This window comes from Acartia tonsa, chromosome 2, assembly GCF_053477335.1.
Source record: "Acartia tonsa isolate MP-2025a chromosome 2, ASM5347733v1, whole genome shotgun sequence".
Taxonomy (NCBI): domain Eukaryota; kingdom Metazoa; phylum Arthropoda; class Copepoda; order Calanoida; family Acartiidae; genus Acartia; species Acartia tonsa.
In genome coordinates, this window is record NC_137261.1 from 32,564,894 (window position 1) to 32,585,804 (window position 20,911).

The window sequence follows — 20,911 nt, forward strand, 5'->3', positions numbered from 1 at the left end:
ATAAAATGTAAGATTAACAAGACATTTCTACTAAAAATATATTCCTTAATTATAACATCATCTAATACATAGGTACATTATATAAAAATAAACAATTTCTTTATATTACAAACAATAAAAATGTAACAAGTTTTAAAATAACAATTTCTGATATATAGCTTTAGCAAATAGTTCCTAAAACTAATTTAGCCTAAGAAAAACATTATAAAGTTTAACAAATAATAAATACCTAGTAGGTGGGTAATGAAATAATGTGATAAATGTAAGTTCTATTTAATGGGTAAATTAGGTTTCATTGCGTTTAATCTCTACAAAAATCAGCAAAACATGGGTAGTGTATAATTAGCTTCAACATCATCTTTTTGAGTACATTCTAGAAATATTCGTTTTCAAATAATCTAATGCTAATCAGTCTAGTTACTTTGCATTAGACGATTGTATTAGATGACCTTTAAAGCTAACTTTGGGGATAGATATAAGTATTCCAAAAAAGGTTATCATGACAATTGAAATGAATGCATTGGCTCTTCAACAGGAATAATGGATATAGAACATATGGGTTTTGTGAGAGATTCTCGGTACCCTGATAAGATTTTTCTCCCAGCTGGCTAATATAATGATACCCCCAATCCCCTCCACTGACCATGGAGGATCGTATTGGCCAATGTCTGAGGACTATTTGTATATTAGCAACCTAAATTGACGACTTAATTTTTTTTGTCATTCATGTATTCTATATCCATTGGGATAACACATTAAAAGCACAATACGATAATAAATAGATCACTAATCGAAAGAATAATTTTTCAGAATACCTACATATATCCCAACCAAATTTAAATTTATTCTAGAGACTATAAATAAACTGGTATTTAAATCATGATTAACATTTGGAACATTTTTCACTGGGTTTTTATTAGATTCATTTATATGAAAGTTTACATCATATATTTGAATATCAAATGTAAATTTTTAATATAAAAATGCATCCAATGCATTAGAGCATTCTAATTTACATTTTAAATACAGGGTACACAAAATAAATACGGACTTAATTTTTATGGTAAAAGCTTTAAAATACATGGAAAATAATTTTCATGGTTTTTGGGAGCACCAGAATTTTAATTTTTTTAAAAATTACCTCATGAGGCAAAGCCGCTAGTGTAAAATAATGTAATAAAAAAGGTATGGGAGTTTGGAAAAAGGCCGAATTTACTACGCCAAACCCTGTATATCAATACTACAAAATAAAATACAAATATAAAAATAAAATTGTGAGCATTTTATAACTAAATAAAATATTTAATAAAAACAATGCAACTATGATATAACAAATAAAATAAATATTATTAAAACTAAATTCACCTAAACCTTGACAAAAATAATATAGAGGAAGAAATTTTACTAATTATGCCAGAAATTCTGATTGAGTTTTGGAACGCGTTGATAAAAATACCTTCCTACTTTAGTAACGAGAATCTCTTAATACCAAAAGATCAGTAACAAGAGACCAATGAGCTAAGGTCGTCCAAGGAGCAGAGGGTCTTCTTTTGGAAGTACATTGTATTCCTCCTCCCACCAAAATAAAAAGCAAGGACGTCTTAGCAATGAGCATTTACAAAATATAAGTTAAAGTTATGTTAACAAAACTTCAGCAAAGTTTTTGATGACGGATTGGAAATGATTATGCACTATGCAATGGCAAGGCATATTTTATCAGGAAGTTGGGGTGTGCAATCTTAAGACTTTATAAAAAAAAGTGTAATTCATATACAATATACATGAACAAAACCTCTCTTCTTAAAATTTTGCAAAGTCAAAACAGGTAAGGAAAATACATCATTATGTCTTGATTTATTTCAGTTAATTCAAAATCATTTATCTAAAATATCTCTGGTCCCTGATATTATATATGAATATTATACAATCTAAACAAACAAAGGGATTCAGAATATTTCCCAAATAGAGGAAAGGAAAACCAATAAATGATGTGTTCATAGCCAGGTGAGTGACATTTTCACAGCCCAGTTTCTGGCCATCTTGTTGAGACATATCACTGTTATAGTACAAAAGTATTGCAATATGGAAACCGCCAAAAGTTGATAACTTACAGATAAATATTCAGATTTTGAGTATTTTATGTATAAACTGGTAGGGCAAATGATATCACATTTGGAAGACTTGCATATTATATGAAATTCGCTGCAATATTAAGTACCCGAATAGATTACGTTTAGCTTCTATTAATATCAAGGTTTTACAAAAATAAATTACAATAATAATTTAATTATGATTTATCTTACGAAAATTATAAAAAACTAGGAATATTTTCCTTAAGGCTGTGTTGATTTGAAGAAAAAAATTACAAACATTTTTTACATATTAAGAAAAGCACTAAAAATATCTCTTGCAACTCTGCATTCATTGCTTTGTTTTATCTGTTCCAAAGCCTAATGTTGTTATTAAATACATAAATTTCCAACTTATTTTCTAAATCAATTTAAATACTATCGGAGTTTGAGTAGGGCACCAAATCTGGACCAGTAAACCGTCAGGTAGAATTCATACATGGATATTTTAAACAGGTTCCATTGAGTTCTCAGCTGGATGCACATGCGCGTCCATTTACTTGATACTCCCGTCATATTTTTCTCCTACAAAAAATTAACCTTTGACTTGTTTTGTTAATATTAAAAATTTGTTGTCTGCTTAGAGAAAAACTTTTTATTTGCATTATATGTGCTATTTCCAAAGTCTCTAAAAATAGACAAAATAATAAAGGTGCATTAGTTCTAGTGCCCAAAGTTCAAGACAGCCAAAAAACAAAATTTTAGATACACTGTCCCATCCCCAAAAAATATCTCTGGAATCTTAGCGTTATAAATACAATGTGTTTTAAAAATTGAACCTGGATTGTTCTAATACAGCTTCTGGACATCTGTAGGAAGGAAATCATACTGTTAGAGGTACCCAGGGAGGATTCTATGTTTCTTAGCAGATCATTCGTCTTGAAGATAAGAATCATTTGACGATTCACAAATGCTAATACGTCTGTTATCTCTTTCATATACCTAAAAATAATGAAGAAGGTTATGTGTAGATGGTAAGAGTCTAAATGTGAAAAACTAAAGAAAAAATGATATGGATCTCCAATTATTCTTACTGCTTGGTTACATTCAAATTGATTAAGCAGTACAAAAAGATACCATGTAGTCGGGGTACTATATTATATAAATTATCTATTTAAAGAGGGGGGGGGGCGGATGTGCCACTTTTTGAAACCATAAGTAAAACGTGCATGATCTCAGCCCATAAAAGAGTTACAGCTATAAAATTCGGCACAGCAGTTGCTTTTAAGGAGAAAAATATGGAACTGTGAAGAAACGGCGGCGGAAAGTTTTTTTTAGAGCTGTAACTCTTTTATGGACTGAGATCATGCGCGTTTTACTTTTGGTTTCAAAAAGTGGCACATCCGCCTCCCCCCTTTCATATTTTTTCTTTTATATGGTTGTATCCTATAAACATGTTAACAATAGTCAACGAAACTGAATCATGTTGATTAGCTACTAAAGAACTAAGTTCATTAGGTACCTAATTAGTAGAATTTAAATAAAATGTGACGTTAGTCATTCCTTGAATCTAGTCTTATTGAGTGAACTAAAGAAAAGTTAAAAGAAATCTCACCTAGCAGCATTTGCTTTGATTTCAGCTGATTCTGACTTGTCTCTGGCAGATACCTCCAATCCTTTCTGGATAGAATTCCAGGACCTGGAATTTTTTTTTACTTACAGATTTAAAAAGTACACTTCTAATGTTTAGATTGAATACACTTAAATAGTTTTAGCCAGGGGCTGGTATTCAGCCCTTTCTGCTACCACCAACTGCCAAAGTTTTTGAGTCAACGAAAAAGAAAAATTAATTATAAAACTTTCGATTACGAGTGTAATTTACAGTCTAAAGTGTTATCCTTTAGAAAAATAATATTTATCACCTTGCGGTAACCATACAGGCAAAGAGGCCATACAAGTCGCCAACTCCCAGTTGAATGGCCGTACGCTTGATTTCGTCAATATCACGGTTGATAATAGCCTGCCAGAACTCTGAATAATCATACCTGGAAAAAGAAGACAAAATCATCAAGTTAAAGAGTTTCTAGTAGAAATTAGAAACAAAATATTTTTTTTCTCCAAGTATATCGAGAATAAGGCATATTTTTTTTATCATAACCTAGTGCAAATTTTCCGTGAGATTTTTTTACCTGAATTGATTAGACAGCTGTGTATAAAGTCCATGATCCAAAAGAATAATTTCTACTTTGCCGTTGTCATCTTTTCTAACCTAATATGAAAATGATCAAAACTTTTTGGTATCGTGTCATATTCTTTTTGTTAGACGGGTGATAGTGTTACTAAAAGTAGGATTAAACCTTTAGCACATGAACATCAAACACCCACCAATTCTAATTTAAATTTTTTAATAGTTATTCATCGTATTTTCGATTTAATATTGATCATGCTAGAATGGGTATTCCAAATATTCTATCAACGTTTGATCACATGTCAAAACTTGAAATAAATCTTTTTCGAAATGTTGTTATTACCTTAATATTGCCGGGATGGGGATCGCAATGGACATAACCCTCCTCCATAATCATTTTACAATACATCTTGCTGATCTTTAAACTGACGTCGTAGCAATCTACACCCTCGGCTTTCAATCTACATAAGTAGAAATGTGAGAATCCATTGATTTATAATTAACCTACCCGGGCCAGAGATTATGGCAGGTAAGCTACCTTTATTTGCATTTGATTATTATTTCACAAAAAAAGGAGTTAATGATAATCCTATAATATAAAGTAGTAAGCGTTTTTTGTCTGTCCCGAAGGATCTCAATAACCGCTGAACCGATATTGTTCTCCTTTACAGTGAAGCTTTGTATAGATCCTGGGAAGGTTTTAAACTATTTTTTTTGGGGGGGGGGGGTGTCTTCACCCCCTCCCCCCAATAAAAAAATTATCTTTAGAAACTCAAATTTAAAATGGGATGAGGTCGACTTTTCCCCCTCCTACCTTAAGTACCCCTAGAGGCTTCTAGAGGCGTAGCCGCTAGTCTATAATACAAAGTAGAACGATGTCTGTCTGTCCGTCTGTCTGTCTGTCCCTTAAGATCTCGGTATCTACTGAACCGATCGGATTCTACTCTTCAGGGTATCTACCTATTGGTCCTGTGGTGGTTTTAAGCTATTTTCTTGGGGGGTGGGACACCCCCAACCCCCCAAAAAAACAAAAAATCCCCCCCCCATTTTTTTTTTTTTTTTTTTTGAAGGAGATTTCCATGGTCCTTTACGATTTTCACCATAATTTTTTTTATCACCTCTTGGGGCAAAGCCCCTAGAGGCTAGGGGCGAAGCCGCTAGTTGAAGACAAAAAGTAACATAACGTACATGATTGAAAAACATTTGTGCAACTCAGCTACTCAGAGACATGGGATCATAATTGTGACATACAATTCTAGATAAAAATTTTCCCCAACTCCCCTACTTCATTTTTCACCTTTTTACCCACGTGCCTTTGGTTACATCACAAAACAAGTTTTATCCCAAAATTATCCCACCCAGGGATAAGGGATGGGAAACGTAGGAAAATATTATTTCAGGCCTATTTCAAGCCTAGGCCTATTTCTAGCCTAATAAACCAGTTTTGGGATGGCGCAGTGCTTCGTATAAAACGCTAATAAAAAAGCTGTGTGTGTGTGTGTAGATAAAGTATAGAATCAAATTCAGGTAGCTAGTTTAAAGTAAAAAACATAAACCTTTTATAAACCTATATATTAATGGCTTTTGTTAAAATGAAGTTTTTTCTCTCCCAAAATTTTTTTATCTTTTACTTTGGTAATTTGAACTGTCAGAAAGCTATCGTTGGGTTTCCCTCAGACAGATTTTAGTTTGTATTATTTGCATTTTTATTAATGAGTAAAAATTTTATTTGAAAATTTCATTGCTAATTAAATTTCAAAATAAATAAATTAATATGCACTTGGGTAACATTCTATCAAGTATTCTTTGGATTCTATTATGTAGTGATATATTTGTACTGTGTTGTATTGTGTATTGTACATATATTAGGGTTAAAGTGTTGTATCAATTCCGTATTAGATTTTTAAAATTCAAAATACAACATCTAATTTATAAACTACCAAATGAAAATTCGTATCTACCTCCTTTCCAAAAAATAATCCCGTTATTTTTGTTTTTTCTATATGGCCCTTTTTTAATGTTTAACTCTAAGCAGATTTAATAATTAACCTGATGTGATCTAACACCATTTATATTTATTTTTTAGTAGCAGACGAAATCATTATTTTTTCTAGAATTGTCTGCTTTTAAAATTTTCGCCAATTGGTGATTGGTTGTTAAAAACAGGCCGATTCTTATTGGTTTAGAGCTATAGCTACTTGGGAGCGTCCGCCAGTTTGATAGTAATTTGTAATAGTTGCAATATCCCTTTAGAATCTAGGCCTGGACCTAATTAATGGCCAGGTTTCCTATCCCTTATCCCTGATCCCACCTAAAATCATAATTTTCGAATTTCAATTTGATTAATATCGGCCCGGCCCATGGTGCTGCTATAATAAGATGAAACTACCTTTCTACATCGTTGATATGTGCTCCCGGGCAATATTCCATTACTAAGAGGCGCTCAGTAGTATAATTCCATTCGATTTTAGGTATCTAAACAATAATATTTCTAAATAATAGTTTCAAATTAATAGAACATAAATTAATGACAATTTAAATGGCATTATACACAAAATTATCTTTAACTTATAAAAAATCTCTTACCCTAAGCCACTCGTAGTCCTTTAGGAGCTTTGCAACTTTTTCAGAGTTTTTAGATTCCTAAACAAAATAATTTTTACTCAATTTTGTTTCATTGAAAATTGGATGGCATCTAAAGGACACTAGTTTTACCCCCAACTTTTCCCAAGTGAAAAATGTTCAATATTTCTTTACAATTTTAAGCTGATCATTAAATCAAGTGAGATTATTTCTAGGTTTTGAACCTTATGTCCTTATACGTATTCTTGTTATGTAACAATCTACTTATATTAAACAAATATGTTGTTGGTTGTTAATGATGCTCAACTTATGAACGTTGTCTTAATCAAACAAAGTGTATTCAAAGAGAATCAAAATAAAAATGATACCTGAATAAAAGACAATTCTAATGGCAAGTTCTTTTTCATTTCATCCGCAAGCCACATAAATTCAAAGTCAGGAAACGCAAGTTTGACAGCTCTGTATTTTAGACAGTTTAATTTAACGACATTAAAAGTATCCTAAAAATATTTCCTCATGCCTATCCTAGACAAACATATGAATTACTGAAACTTATTGTTGTTGTTGTTGTATTAACTGTATTGTTCTCAGATGAGATACGATAGACTGACAAAAATGTTAATGAGCTCTACGCCAGATATCCGATTATTTAGCATTAGAATAGCCAGTCTTGTATTACTAATAATTTTACCCTAATTAAAGTAAGGGCTGCTTTATCAGGTGCGCGACTTAAATAGTTTGATTAAGGGAAATGCATAGGTAAAACATGCGCGGCGTTGGACCTTATAATCATGCAAATCAATTCTAGATTTGGTTCAGAGATACATTTTATAGGCTATCCTATGCTAACCACTACTCCCCCCCCCCCCCCCTGAAATCTCAACATAGCAAATCCTTGAAAGAAACTGTTCCTAACAAGAAAGTCCATGGTGACAATGTCCACAAAAGAGTGTTTCTTCACAAACTTGTGTTGAACCTTCACAGCTACTTCGGTTCCGTCATGCAATGTCGCGCGATGAACCTGCCAAACATCAAGGATAGGTCAATACAAGATGAATTAATTTCAATTTAAATATTCAAGGATCTAAACAAAGATCATATTCACCTGAGCAAGCGAAGCGGAGCCCAAAGGTTCCTCGTCAAACGAAGCGAAAATGGTCTTTGGATCTTCACCCAGTTCTTTACCAATGACATCATAAATGTCCTCCAGTGGCATTTTTGGTGCTTCATGGTGCAATACCTAAATGTTAGATATTTGAGATTAGTGGGTACACAACACAATATTTCGTATTTAATATTAATTTCATGTATAGGTATTGAAAAAAGAAAATAAAAGGGATATAAAAAAAGTATAAACATTAAACATACATTTAACTGCACAATTTTCGTCTCCAAGCTTTAGTTATGCTATACCCTGTTGTAGCAAATGTAACAAACAGTGTAAAACGACTTATATTTAATAAATCAAAACTGAGTTTAATAATAGGCCCAAATCAGTACTTTTTTAGTCCGTTGATAGTGAACTGTTGTCTCTTACCTTCATAGTATTGACATATTCGTCTGGAAGAAGATAATCCAAAGCACCGATGTGCTGACCGACCTAATCAATAATAATTTTTTGTTAAAATTATGTATGATTTTTTTGGAAAAATTTGATGCTTTACCTCATCATGTTATGAACAATGCAAAAAGAAAACGTTTTAAAATAAAAAAAAACCTATCTGCAAATGTATTGTAATTTATTGTTCTGTTTTAGTTTAAAATATTCATAGTACAAATGATAAAAATTACTGTCTAATTCATAAATCATTTTTCAAAGTTTTACAACTTACCTTAATAAATACGCCGCCATTAGCACAACATAAATATAGCAGCTTATTAGCTGACCGCTGGTGACAGCTTCCTTTAGCTACCTCCCTCTCCTCCTCTGTTGGGTAGGATGTATAGTACAAGGATTGTGTATAGTCGACGCCTATCCGACCAACAGCCAGTGCAGCACGACCAAAACGCACCACTCCTAAAAATTAAGTTAAATCAAAATAAAAGTCGATAAAAAATCTGCTATCAGTAACGAATGATTCAATAACCTAGTTTGAGTTGTTCGGCCATTATCTACTATAAAAAAAGGGTTTGAAAGACGGAAAATGTAAAATAAAAAATGTTCGAGTTATAGTCTCATTTTAAAGACACAAGTTCGTAATGTAAAAACTGTACATTAATTTATTATCCACTGCATCATCCTCATACATTGTACTTTGCATGCATTATAGCTATAGTTGTAAATCAGCACAATTATTGTTTCATTCTTACCTATATTATTGACTTCATAACCCGCATTATGAATGGTATAAGCACCTGCTCCTACAAGTCCCAAACCAGCGCCACGTAATAGCAGGCGACCTACGCGTAATCGGACCATCATAAACACATTGTTTGGTTTTATCTGTAAGAATAACAAGAAAATAACTTGTCCGTGGAAAAGTCACAAAAATGTCAATGAAAATGTGAAAATTTAAAATAAATAATAAAATAAATTAATGAGCAAAAGACAATGAAACTAAGCATGATGAACTATGTTTTTTGTATCACAAATTTGGAAAAAATTTCTTTACACTTTTTTTGGAGGATTACTTAAGAGGAAATTTTGTTTTGGTGGTAAATCTCATAGCCTCGAAAATGCTTTTCTAAATGTCTATCTAACGTATTTAACGGCCATTGCAGAAGCTTTATCTAGGGCAGCCTTCAGTTGGTCCATATCCAAATTTTTCAATTTCATGGAGGTCAGGTTGCAATTCTTAGCGCTGTCATGTCCTGTTACAGGGATCAATGTGTCAGTAAATGGGAGAATTACCATGACTTAATCAGTATTTGCCCAGCCATACATTTATATTATCGAAGTCGCCTGTCCAATACCATAAGTCTATAAATTTTATTTTACAGCTCACAGACAACCAACAAAGCTGCGCACCCTTCGTCTGCAAATCTTACTAAATCATATTTAATAATAAATCTCCTTTTTTAAGCTAACCCGGAGCCAGAGCCGTTTTTAAACGAAAACAACGGCTTCAGCAAAATATGGCGGCTCCCGGCTCCGCAACCCTGGTAAAAACTTAAACCTAAGTTCCCGGACAAATTGTGTTTTATTATATATATAATATTTCAAGTTCTTTTAGAACAATGTTTTACAAACTTAACAGTTTACATTTAATTACACCATATCCTTTCTCTCTAAAAATGCTAATTATTTTTTCCCATTTACTAATCAATGAATCCCTCCCTTTTGGCGGCTGGCATTTTCCACTGACACAAGCAGCAACTGATTCCATCCAAAGTTTGGCGTTGAACTCATCACTCACGAGCCTGTCTGGTATTACAGCTTTTCCTGAAAATATTATATACATGTTATTCAAATATTAAACTTGTCAAAGTATTTTTCAATAGTTTGAAAAACTCATTTAAGTTAAACTAGGTATTCATGAAGTGGTTGAATGGGGATTATGCACAAACAAGAGCAAGTAAGATTAAGCACCTTCCATCATTATGTGAGGCATTTTTTTTTGCAAAACAATGGCAATTTGCAATTATTCAAAAGTGGGATTAACGTACTTCTGCCTTTTATAGCAATAGATGATTTTTTTATATGGTATGTCTAAAGCACACTGAACTAACAAAACAATTACTATCTAATTTTTTCCTCAATTAAACCGTGGTCGCACAATTTTTTCCGTTGATTTCATAGTAACCTAGCATTAACACCAAAAATACTTGACATCACCAAAGAAAGGTGCTAAACATCACTTGATCTCGTTCGTGCACAGGGACAAGGGAATCATATTCTGACAAACAACTCTAAAGGAAAATTCCCCATAACCCACTTCCCCTTTTCCTCCCCTTCTTTCCCACCCCTCTTCACTTACATGACAAAAACAAACTATATCACCAGATACCCCATAAGGTTTCGTGATTTTTTTGTAGAATTGTAGGTTAGACTGGCTACCCCTGGCCTGGTTCATGCATAGTAGTAAACTTTTTTGCTTTAATTACGACTTCTTTTATACGTGAGTCCCTCCACAATTACAGAAGAAAGAAGGTGTATGTAAATGTTATAATCCTAATTTTTAATTTTATTAAATGCAAAGTATTTACTAACCTTTTAAGATATTGCCTTCAACACAAATAATAAGAGCAGGCTTTTGGACAGATTTGGAAAAATTCTGCAGATTAAATTTACCCTAGTCACATATAATAATTAGTTTTAAAATAGTGTATAGTTTAATTTTAGTAGCGAAGCTAATCTATATTGAAACGTACGTCTACTCAGTCAGATACGCTTATCTCAGCTGCTGTTCAAAATAGAGTGCTGAAATTATTTTCTGAAGATTCTCTCTACCAATAAGCATGTGTAATGTATATTTAAAATGGTATGTTGGCCTAAATATTAATATTGGGACATAAACAAAATAACATGTAAAAGGTTTCTTGATTTTCTAAAAACGCATTTTTTTAGGACCACTGATCATCTGCTCTATCACTAACTTAGTTTGTAAGACAATCTACGATTTTTAGTGCTTTGCTACTTATGGATGTTGTCATCCTTGTTTGTGGTTCAATTCAGATGTTAAAATCCTTTCTTTAATCTGCTTTTTTCCCTCTAATTGAACTTGTTAAATCATGATTATTATAATTTTCATTTATAATATTTTTTTTGAATCATGTCTTAAAAAATCATACGTGTGCTGAAAAGATACTTAATTCTTAAAATAAAATGCACCTCATTCATTGAATAAACTTTTTTTTATTAAAACTGCTTGTATTTATATAATAAAACTTTATAGACGTGCCTGTTTTGTTTGGATTAAAGTGATCAGGAACGGACTGTCTTTTTGTTCTTCAACCGCCATTTCAAGCTGAAATTTAGCCTCTTCTTTAAATTTGGCTCTAAAAAAATGTTTAGACTTAAACATATAATTTTGTTTCATCCTTATAAATATCATGATATGGTTAAATTATAGTAATCTTAAGAGTCATGACTGATGGGTTTAATTGTTTCGAGTTTATTGAATTCTTTTATTGGACCTTTAGGCTCTGCTTTCCAGGGAAAGCATTGGGTTTTAGAAGATTATTTAAATTTTAAAACGCCCCAATAAAACAACATAATAGGGTTTTATTTTTTTTTTTTATGCCAACCCTCATATCAAGACAAACTGATGAGGGGAGGGACAACTAAGCCCCTATAGAATTGAGAACAAGTCACAAGTAATAACCCAATAATACCGTGTGCTGATGAGAATTCGTTGTCTGTAGGTTTCTAACACAGTGGATAGTTCGAGGTTTAAGATTGCTGGAAAGTTGGGCTCTGAAACATATACGATTTTTTTTTCTTTTAGATTAAACCAAAAAAATTGTTGATCCTACAGACTATGTGCTTTTATGAGTGGCATGGTACTGTAACTTGTAAAACTTTTCTATAACTGGGGTTTTCTATATGTCAATTAGTCCGCATATATTTCAACCTTTGCATGATGATTCCTATCAGAGTTAGATACAACTTTTAAAGCGCAGCAACTCTATAATCGTTGCCAGAAAGTACGTACCTCCACTTAAACAATCTGAATATTAACTTTTTGACAGCAGTTTTTAAATGATTTAAGTAATTATCACATTCATCTGATTTTTTAAAATTATGATTCCTAGGGCAAAAAGGTATAATATTATAAGCGGAGCACCTTGTTATTCTCTATAATAAAGACCTAAAAATGAAGTATGTTCTTTAACAGTATCCTGTAGGTACTAAAGAAATTTTACAACAATTTTTTATACCTACAATTTTGTTGACTTCAAAAATAATATTCTGCTTACTAATTTCTGACACTCTAAAGTGTTCAAGTTCATTTGTCCTACCGTCTGATTTTAAAGAGCTTTAATGGATTTTGTCATTATTGGTTGTTTGTGTAGTGTTAGTATCTGATTGTATTTTGCGATTTTTCTAGCAATATAGTCCTTGTTCTATTACTTCTTATCTCTTTGCCAACAGTAGATACAATTTATGTAGGTACGCTTTTTGATACTGTATGTAAATATTTTTACCTGAAATTGCCATTTTCCAAACTGTTATTTTTCTTCCCCCATTTTTCAAAACGTTTTGGTCTAATTCATCACTATCTTTAGCCAATTTTTCCTAAATTCAACAGATTTATAATTATCAAATTTTGATCGTGTAAATTATTAAATCAAATCTATTTAAATAAAGAAATACTTTTGGGCTTTTATATCAAAATGTTATTGTTTAATAAAATTTTAGCCTATATTTTCATTCGTAAAAATATGCTTTAATTTTGGCAAGTAGATAACACGCGTATATTTATGTAACATAACAAAATGCATACAAATAAGACAACCATTCTAAAATAATGTTTTAAATTTTGTTTTTAAAATGACATTCTATTACCTAAACTTATATGTTAATATTTTAATTTTCTGACCGAATAATATCCTAACCAGTAACCATTCTCAATAAAAATGTCTGTGTTGCTCAACAATCAAACTATAATGTCTACCTAGTATCTTTTATTTACTAAAAAAATAATTTTCAGTAAAGTCTCATGTGTTTATCACTACACTTCCTACACTCGAAAACAATACTGCAGCAGTAAGACTTACAATTTGCCATGCTCCTAGAGAATAACAATACTACTAAATAAATTTTGATAAAACCAAAGCCTGTCCGAATGCAAGAGAAATGTGAAAGTTTGACTTTGTTGAAGTAATATTACATAACTTTGACTTGACTATAGGTTAGTTCCAAAGTCAATAAATGCCCATAATCACAGTATGATAATATCTGAGGCAGTTGCCATGTCGTAAGTAGGCCTTCCTTGAGTAAGCAAAATTTTTCTATACAACAAAGTTTTCTCTCGTTTTACTTCTCTGGTTGAATGATTAATTGATTAGCCATAATTTAGTCATGGAGTAGGCCGATACTCTTTTGTATAGCCACTAGGGCTATCGAGCTCCACGTTCAAGCCCATTATGACTTGACAGGCTATCTCATGAGAGCTACTCATTATTACTTCACCCTCGCCGAGTATGGCAGGTGTCTCAAATTAAGTCACCGTAATGAATTACGCTTCCTTCCGCAGAGGAGCTTAGGATAAGGTATAACTGATATTATATACGTGACTATCGAGCATCCAAACTTACTCAACAATCCCCTTCTTACACAACCAGGGAAAGTTGCGTGATTATTATTGCGACTTAACTGGTCCTTAGGTCGTGTTTCCAATTGTCCAAAGCATCATGTTTTATAAATAACACTTAAACGACGATATCTGAGTTTCCTAACTGAGAAAGGTTGCTAAAAGAGATGCGTCACTATTTTCATACTAATTTTATCATGCATCTGAGATAGCAACAGCCTTCAATCATGCTGACCAAATAGGATAAAGCCCAGGTTTTCATAGAATATTGAAAGGAATAACTTTTATGTAATATCAAGATATGAAGCAACTGTAGAACTCACATTGAGTTATAAAGTTTGATTCCAAAGATTGTAAACTACATAACTTGGAACACATTCAACAATAGACAATAGGACAGGGACTAATACAGTGTTTTTTTTTTAAATAAAACAAAAGTTTTGCTTAATTTAACCCACCTACAATTATTTTAAAAAAAATAACGAATGTTTAAGTTTTAAGAACCAATCCTGTAAATCTTTAGTCCGTAACTATTTATTGTTTCTTTCAGATCTTTCAATTCCTGTTCTAATGATGTGTTTACACTGTACAGGGACTGTGCTGCCAGCCGTTTGGGAGCTGGCTGCAATTAAAGTTGTTTAATCAGAAAATTGACCTTGGAATTCGATAAAGGGCTATTAATTTTTCCAAAATCATATGCTATGGAAAAACAGGTTTTTGAGAAAAACCTTTTTGAAAACTGCTAAATATTATTTTTTATAGAAAATTCCCCAAGCCAATAAGAAAATAAGATATTGATTTTAAATTTCTGTCAATGGTAAGTTTGTTCAGTTAAGCAATACTTTTAAATTTAATTAAAAAACACCGTATGTTAAATATACTATACAAGATAAAGAAATATGGATTTATGCAACTGCTATTAAAGATAACCAGCTGAAATTTAGTAAGGAATTTTTTGATAGATCTTTCATTCGTTACATAATTTGATGTTGTCATCTTTGTTTTATTTACTTTACTTGCGGTTTCGCCCCTAGCATCTAGGGGCTTTGCCCAAAGAAGTTTGATCAACCTAAATTTTGTATTTTATATTTATTTTTTTTTGGGGGGGGTTAGTCGACCCCACTATTCTAATTTGAGTTTTTAAATATGGGAAAAAAATTTTTTTTGGGGGGGGTGGGTATTTTTCATTTTTTGTACGGTTGGGGGTGTCCCACCCCCCAAGAAAATAGTTATAAACCTTCCCGTGACCCATGAGAAGCTACCCTGTTAAGGAGAATCCAATCGGTTCAGCAGTAAGCGAGATCCTTCGCTACAAACAAACAGACAGACAGACATCGTTCTACTTTGTATTATAGACTAGCGGCTTCGCCCCTAGCCTCTAGGGGCTTTGCCCCATGAGATAATTAAAAAAAAGAAAAAATAAAGTACTACTGGTGCTTGGTCTAATGTGTTCCCAAGAAATTTTTTTTTTGGGGGGGGGGAATTTTCATTTTTGGGGGTGATTGGGGGTGCCCCCCCCCAAGAAAATAGCTTATATACCCTGAAGAGTAGAATCAGATCGGTTCAGTGGTTACCGAGATCTTGAGGGACGGACGGACGGACGGACGGACAGACAGACAGACAGACATCGTTCTACTTTGTATTATAGATTAATAAAATTTCCCTACTATTTTTAAGAGGTTGTAAACTTTTTATATAAGTGATATGTATATTAATGTTTTTTTATGTAATGTAAAGAGAACAAAAGACAAAGTTTATTATGAATATCTAGTTATCTTAAACATCCCTGTATACAATTCTATACTATAACTATCTTAAAACTTAAAATGAACACTAAAACGACTTTAATATACTTTTAGGAAATTTCATATTATTGTTGTCTATACATGGGATTAAGACTCATTAATTCTACAAAAATCGTCGCGTCCCCATCCCCATCTTTAAAAAAATTCTTAAAACATAATAAAACAAAAAAAGTTTTTACTTTTTTATTGTTATACCTATTTTTCTTTTTCGGTCTGTAGTAATGACAAATAATAGCTTTCAGAAAAATACAAAACGGGACTATTTATGAACGAGGGCAAGGGATGTTAATCGACTTCCAGTAGTTATGTAAGCCTTTTTTGGTTGATATACTTGGTTAATGTTACATAAATGTTAGGTCTGAATGAATGAAAAAAGTTATGGTCTACCATGATCTTGCCAAAAAAAAAATTTAAATCGTGTTACGAATTGAGATTATAAATCATTACCTAAATGCATAGCCAAAAAAGTATACTTTTTCGGTGAAAAATTTATATTTAAAATAGAATGGTAATTTGTAGTTATGTGAATAGTTTGATTCGTTAATTAATTTTGTTTGTCGTATAATTTTATTTTTAACTTTGAAATCAACAGTACATTTGATGATATTTTGTCTAAAACATTTAAAAGTTCGTTCTTCTTAAAAATAACTATGGTGAAACTTATTTTTATAGTATATATTTAACAGAAACCTAGTATTCCTATATAACCTAACATAACTGCTGAAAGGTGCTTAAAATAACTTGCTCTTGTTCGTGCCTGCTCATCATTATTCAAATATCGAAGTGTGAAAACTAGTCAACACTATCAGACGCGTAACAACTCAATATACTAAGTTACGAGACAGGAAAGAAGATTTCTGAAATGGAAAAAGTAAAATAACTTCGCACAAACATAGCTTACTTAATCTTCAAGAAGGTACAGTCTAACATTGTCATACACATGATAGATATTTCTCCAATTATAAATAGTCTTGACATGGAATTAAAATTCTAAAATGAAAATTCCAACCTACCTGGTAAGATAAAATTTCTTCACAGACGCGCACCCCATTTTCTCTGGCGAGAATAGCACTGTCTCCTGTCAAGCACCTCACAGACTTAACTCCACTTGATAATGACTTGAATCCAACTATCACAAAGTTTTCAATGTCCTGTTAACAAACAAAATCTTTACTTAAACAACCTCCAATTCCTGGAATATTTGTAAGGCTTTGTATACAAACAAGGATGACGACAACCATAAAAGCGAAGCTCTAAAACGGTAGGACAACCGAACATTAAAACTTGAACAGTGTCAGAACTAAATATTCAGAATACAAATTTATAAAAGTCGAACGAAGCTAAATTGTAAGTAAATCTGCTGAAAAACTGATTAAATAAAGGATTTCGTTTAAGGACATACTTACATTTTTAGGACTTGATTATAGAGATGCTTCGCTTATAACAATGTACTTTGTTGTCCTAGGAATCAGTATTCTAAAAATCAGACCAATCGGATAATTTTATCACATAAAAATTCGATGTTTAAAAAGTTGAAAACCAATATGTTTAAAATGAACGTACGGACTTGCTGGTAATGATTATAGAGTTGCTTCGCTTTCGAACTCGTTTTAACTCCTATAGGAATCATCATGAAAAGTTTGAAATCGATAGGACAATTTTAACAAGCCTAAATTAACGAAAAGAGCTATCCGTTACGTACGACCGACCCTAATTATAGAAAAGCTTCGCGTTTACAAATAAATTTATTAGACCAGTAAAATACAGGAAGTAAGGTAGGGGACAATGGATCGAATATTCAATTTTAAAGAGTCTCAGATTTGGGGTACTGGCTTAAAGGGAATGTACAAGAATTCAGCAGGTTCTGCCTGACTTTGGGTACTAGCGCATCAATCCCACGCTAACTAGCTGAGTTAGTTTTGAATATAGCAGACAGAAAAATTTGTTATTAGATGCTGGTTTTAACAGATATTTTTCCCAAGAAAATGTCATTTCATGTATAGAAACTCTACTGTGATATTTATGTATTAAACAATCTAAGAACCCCTTGAATTTAGGTGGCATTTAAAACTATATGAGAAGAGTTGACGAAGTTCTAAACACGATTTTTCTAGTGATTAATTACAGAAAATTACTACATTGTTATGTACTGGTAATTCAATTTTCAAGTAAATGATTTTTTTCTTAGAACTAATTTTGTTCTAAATTATATTACCATGATCCCTTTACAATTTGGTCAAATTTTCTGGATAAATCTGGTTTTCATTGCTTTTCAGCGAAAACTCTTAATTGCTTATTGTCCCCTCCCTTACTTCCTGAGTAAAATCAATTCAAATTAAAATGAAAAACTTTTTGAGAAAAACAACACTTTAAAAAAAAATTGTTAGATTTCGTTTCCTGTGTGTTATGAAGATGAGTGCCACAACATGGCTCAACCTGAACTCCATCAATATCTATGAGGGAAACATGGTCAGGGTAAACTTCGCCTGAATATAATACAGTCATATAGGTCATCATGATTATGTAATAAAACGCAGGTAAAAGTATAACCAACTAATGAATTAATTCGAAAAATTAATTTGATATTTAAGCTGTTTTTTTGACAGTCCCCTAAATCATCTGAAATTAAGAAATACAGCGAACAAGCTTTATTGTTTTTAAAATAGAGAAGCTATTATTATAGGAGTTTCGCTCATGTTTGTCTTTATCTTAACTTACCTGGCAAAGTAACAAGATTCTCCACGCAAGCCATTGCAGAATTGACAGTCACAGTTCTGTGAATTTGTCTGCCCTGTCTGATGATCTCCATGACACCATCCTCTAGCTGCCGTAAAAATTCCAGGTTTGTATCTGCGTTGTAACAGGAAAAATCAAACCTACAAAAAAGGGGTAATTTTTGTTAGGTCTATTGATCATCAAGATGCATATAGCAATCACAAAAAAAACATATAGCTACGGAAATATCAAATGCACATAATGACTTACTCAAAGGTAAAATAAGTGATTTTCATCTCAATTCAAATCACTCATTCTCAATAGTTGCTTCGCCCCTAGCCACAAAGAAAGGACCGGAAGATTTTCTTGATCTTGAGCTTCTTACTATCAAATATTAGCTCACCTTAAATATTCAGGTTTAACTAGGCTAGACTTCTGGGCTGTTAAAGGCAACAATGAGTGTAGCACCGCGTTTAATACGTGTGTAGCTGTGTGATTACGCATTGCCTGAAGCCAGAGATAAATTAATTTTGATAATGATGGGCAATTTTAGTACAGTAACTTTATATACAAGGTGTTTCAGAAAAAACTGCGTTTTCCGGTTTTGGGAAACAACCAGTAGGAGAAAATAATCATATATTCTTATTCTCTATAAAAATATGGATAAATTTTATAAAAGGTGTTTTTTAATATCTCTTGAAACAATAGCGCTTTTTAGAGCTTAAAGAATTCAAAATGTATGTGTGTTGCTTTATTCTTGTAGAATTTAGGGCAATAACGTTCAACTAAATTCTTTTTTTTTACTTGAAAACGACATTATAGCATACTTAACGAAATATTCTAATAATTAAATTTAACTTAAAAATGCTATTTTTTACAGAACAAATGATTAACTTTATTCTTGCTTTAGTTATAATTCAATTTGATAGCATTAAAAATCCTCATGTTCGTTCCTCACTCCTCCCCCTTTAATCTCCTAATCCCTTTGATTGAAACATGACATATTAACTCAAATATCAAGTTATTAAAGAAAGGGTCTTCTTAGCGAGTATTTTGAACCAATATAACTTGCTTATTTTCAAAGATATTGAAATGAAATAAAAAGTTACTTGTTTTATTCTTCAATGTGCACAGTGTTATAAGAGATTCCTTACTAAAAATAACTTTGCCATGGAGAAATAGAAAAAAGTAAATTCTGAAGAACCTAAAAAGCTCTTTGCATGTAGCCAAAAAAAGAAAATATGCAAAAAATCTCAAATGGGGACATTTATTTAACCTTTTGTTACTTTAATATTGCAGCTCTACATGTACCTATCAGTACAGCCGCATTTTTAGAGATATCGAAAAACACCTGAAGTAAATGTTATGTACATTTTTATAGAGAATATGGACATATGATTATTTTTTTCATACTTGTACTGGTTGTTTCCCAAAACCAGAAAACGCAGTTTTTTCTGAAACACCTTGTATGTATTTAAGAGAACATTATTTTATATTTATGAAGGTTTTTGTATATATGCGAAGCGGAATTCACATAAATGCAATTATACCCTAACAATATGTTTTAACTTTTATCAATATGTTTAAAAATTTCCACACTTTGAGCTCTAAGTTGTAAAAATTAATTAAATTATCTTCGTTATCTTCATAACTAACATTATAAAAAGCACTCCTTTTTAAAAGCGAAGCTTTTCTATAATTAGGGTAGGTCCTTCCGTCCGTCCGTCACAAACGGATAGCTTTTTTCGTTAATTTAGGCATGTTAGAATTGTCCTATCGATTTCAAATTTTGCATGGTGATTTCTTTAGTAGTTAGGTACGATTTAGAAAGCGTAGCAACTCTACAATCATAACAAGAGTGTCCGTACGTCCATTTTAAACATGTTGATTTTTTTTACTTTTTTAACAACAAATTTTTATGTGATTTAATCATCCGATTGATCTGATTTTTGGGTATGTTGATTCCTGGGACAACAAAGTATAATGTTATAAGCAAAGCAACTCTATAATCAAGTCCTAAAAATGTAAGTATGACCATAAACATTATCCTATATCAAGCAGTTTTTCAACAAATTTACTTACAATTTTGCTCCGATTCTTATACATTTATATTCTGATTATTCAGTTCTGACACTATATAAGTGTTATTGTCCGTTTGTCCCACCGTTTCAGTCCTTCGCTTTTATGGATGTTGTCATCCTTGTTCTACATTAATTCTTTTATCTATTTATTGTTATTCATATGATTTATTTATCTCTTCCTGTAATCGTTTATCTGGATCTATTGAAGCAGTTGCTCTTTCATCCTTAGTAAGTGACCCTAAATAGGAGTTAAATATATCTTAGAAATTGATTT

The 20,911-nt window shown here is 31.9% G+C and overlaps 2 protein-coding genes across 7 annotated transcripts; both read right to left on the reverse strand.

Annotated features, from left to right (window-relative positions):
- Nucleotides 1-24: 24 nt before the first annotated feature.
- Nucleotides 25-9,284, reverse strand: Adck1 (aarF domain containing kinase 1). 6 transcript variants are annotated; one of them, XR_013876609.1, is made up of 15 exons: nt 9,151-9,284; nt 8,673-8,857; nt 8,378-8,440; nt 7,946-8,080; nt 7,752-7,861; nt 7,209-7,299; nt 6,844-6,900; nt 6,647-6,732; nt 4,601-4,718; nt 4,259-4,338; nt 3,992-4,114; nt 3,685-3,768; nt 2,909-3,071; nt 2,112-2,654; nt 25-905 (listed from the first exon to the last, which is right to left on the reverse strand). XR_013876609.1 is itself a non-coding variant. In XM_080150513.1 (14 exons), exons 1-14 carry the CDS (start codon nt 9,260-9,262, stop codon nt 2,508-2,510), a joined length of 1,554 nt encoding a protein of 517 aa, XP_080006639.1. In that variant the 5' UTR covers nt 9,263-9,284; the 3' UTR covers nt 25-2,507. The 6 variants fall into 6 exon arrangements, 2 of the variants coding, with proteins under 2 accessions (XP_080006639.1, XP_080006638.1); XR_013876612.1 differs by having other exon boundaries at nt 25-461; nt 832-2,654; XR_013876610.1 differs by having other exon boundaries at nt 25-461; nt 820-2,654.
- A 228-nt stretch (nt 9,285-9,512) lies between these two features.
- On the reverse strand, nt 9,513-20,886 carry LOC145311289 (alanine--tRNA ligase, mitochondrial-like). The gene is made up of 11 exons (XM_080150519.1): nt 20,816-20,886; nt 18,960-19,062; nt 18,560-18,717; nt 18,237-18,327; nt 16,855-16,990; nt 12,928-13,018; nt 12,115-12,196; nt 11,682-11,778; nt 10,991-11,072; nt 10,117-10,222; nt 9,513-9,650 (listed from the first exon to the last, which is right to left on the reverse strand). Exons 2-11 carry the CDS (start codon nt 19,058-19,060, stop codon nt 9,533-9,535), a joined length of 1,062 nt encoding a protein of 353 aa, XP_080006645.1. The 5' UTR covers nt 19,061-19,062; nt 20,816-20,886; the 3' UTR covers nt 9,513-9,532.
- Nucleotides 20,887-20,911: the final 25 nt, after the last annotated feature.

What these genes read in the sequence shown, in the direction of transcription:
- Adck1 (XM_080150513.1), bottom strand. Translation starts at nt 9,262, where the DNA reads ATGATGGTCCGATTACGCGTAGGTCGCCTGCTATTACGTGGCGCTGGT. An exon ending in AATATGTCAATACTATGAAG is followed by an intron (nt 8,081 to 8,377) that starts GTAAGAGACAAC and finishes TCTAACATTTAG; the next exon opens with GTATTGCACCATGAAGCACC. An exon ending in GCTCCGCTTCGCTTGCTCAG is followed by an intron (nt 7,862 to 7,945) that starts GTGAATATGATC and finishes GATGTTTGGCAG; the next exon opens with GTTCATCGCGCGACATTGCA.
- LOC145311289 (XM_080150519.1), bottom strand. Translation starts at nt 19,060, where the DNA reads ATGCGTAATCACACAGCTACACACGTATTAAACGCGGTGCTACACTCA. An exon ending in GTTAAACCTGAATATTTAAG is followed by an intron (nt 18,718 to 18,959) that starts GTGAGCTAATAT and finishes CCTTTTTTGTAG; the next exon opens with GTTTGATTTTTCCTGTTACA. An exon ending in GAATCTTGTTACTTTGCCAG is followed by an intron (nt 18,328 to 18,559) that starts GTAAGTTAAGAT and finishes TATTATATTCAG; the next exon opens with GCGAAGTTTACCCTGACCAT.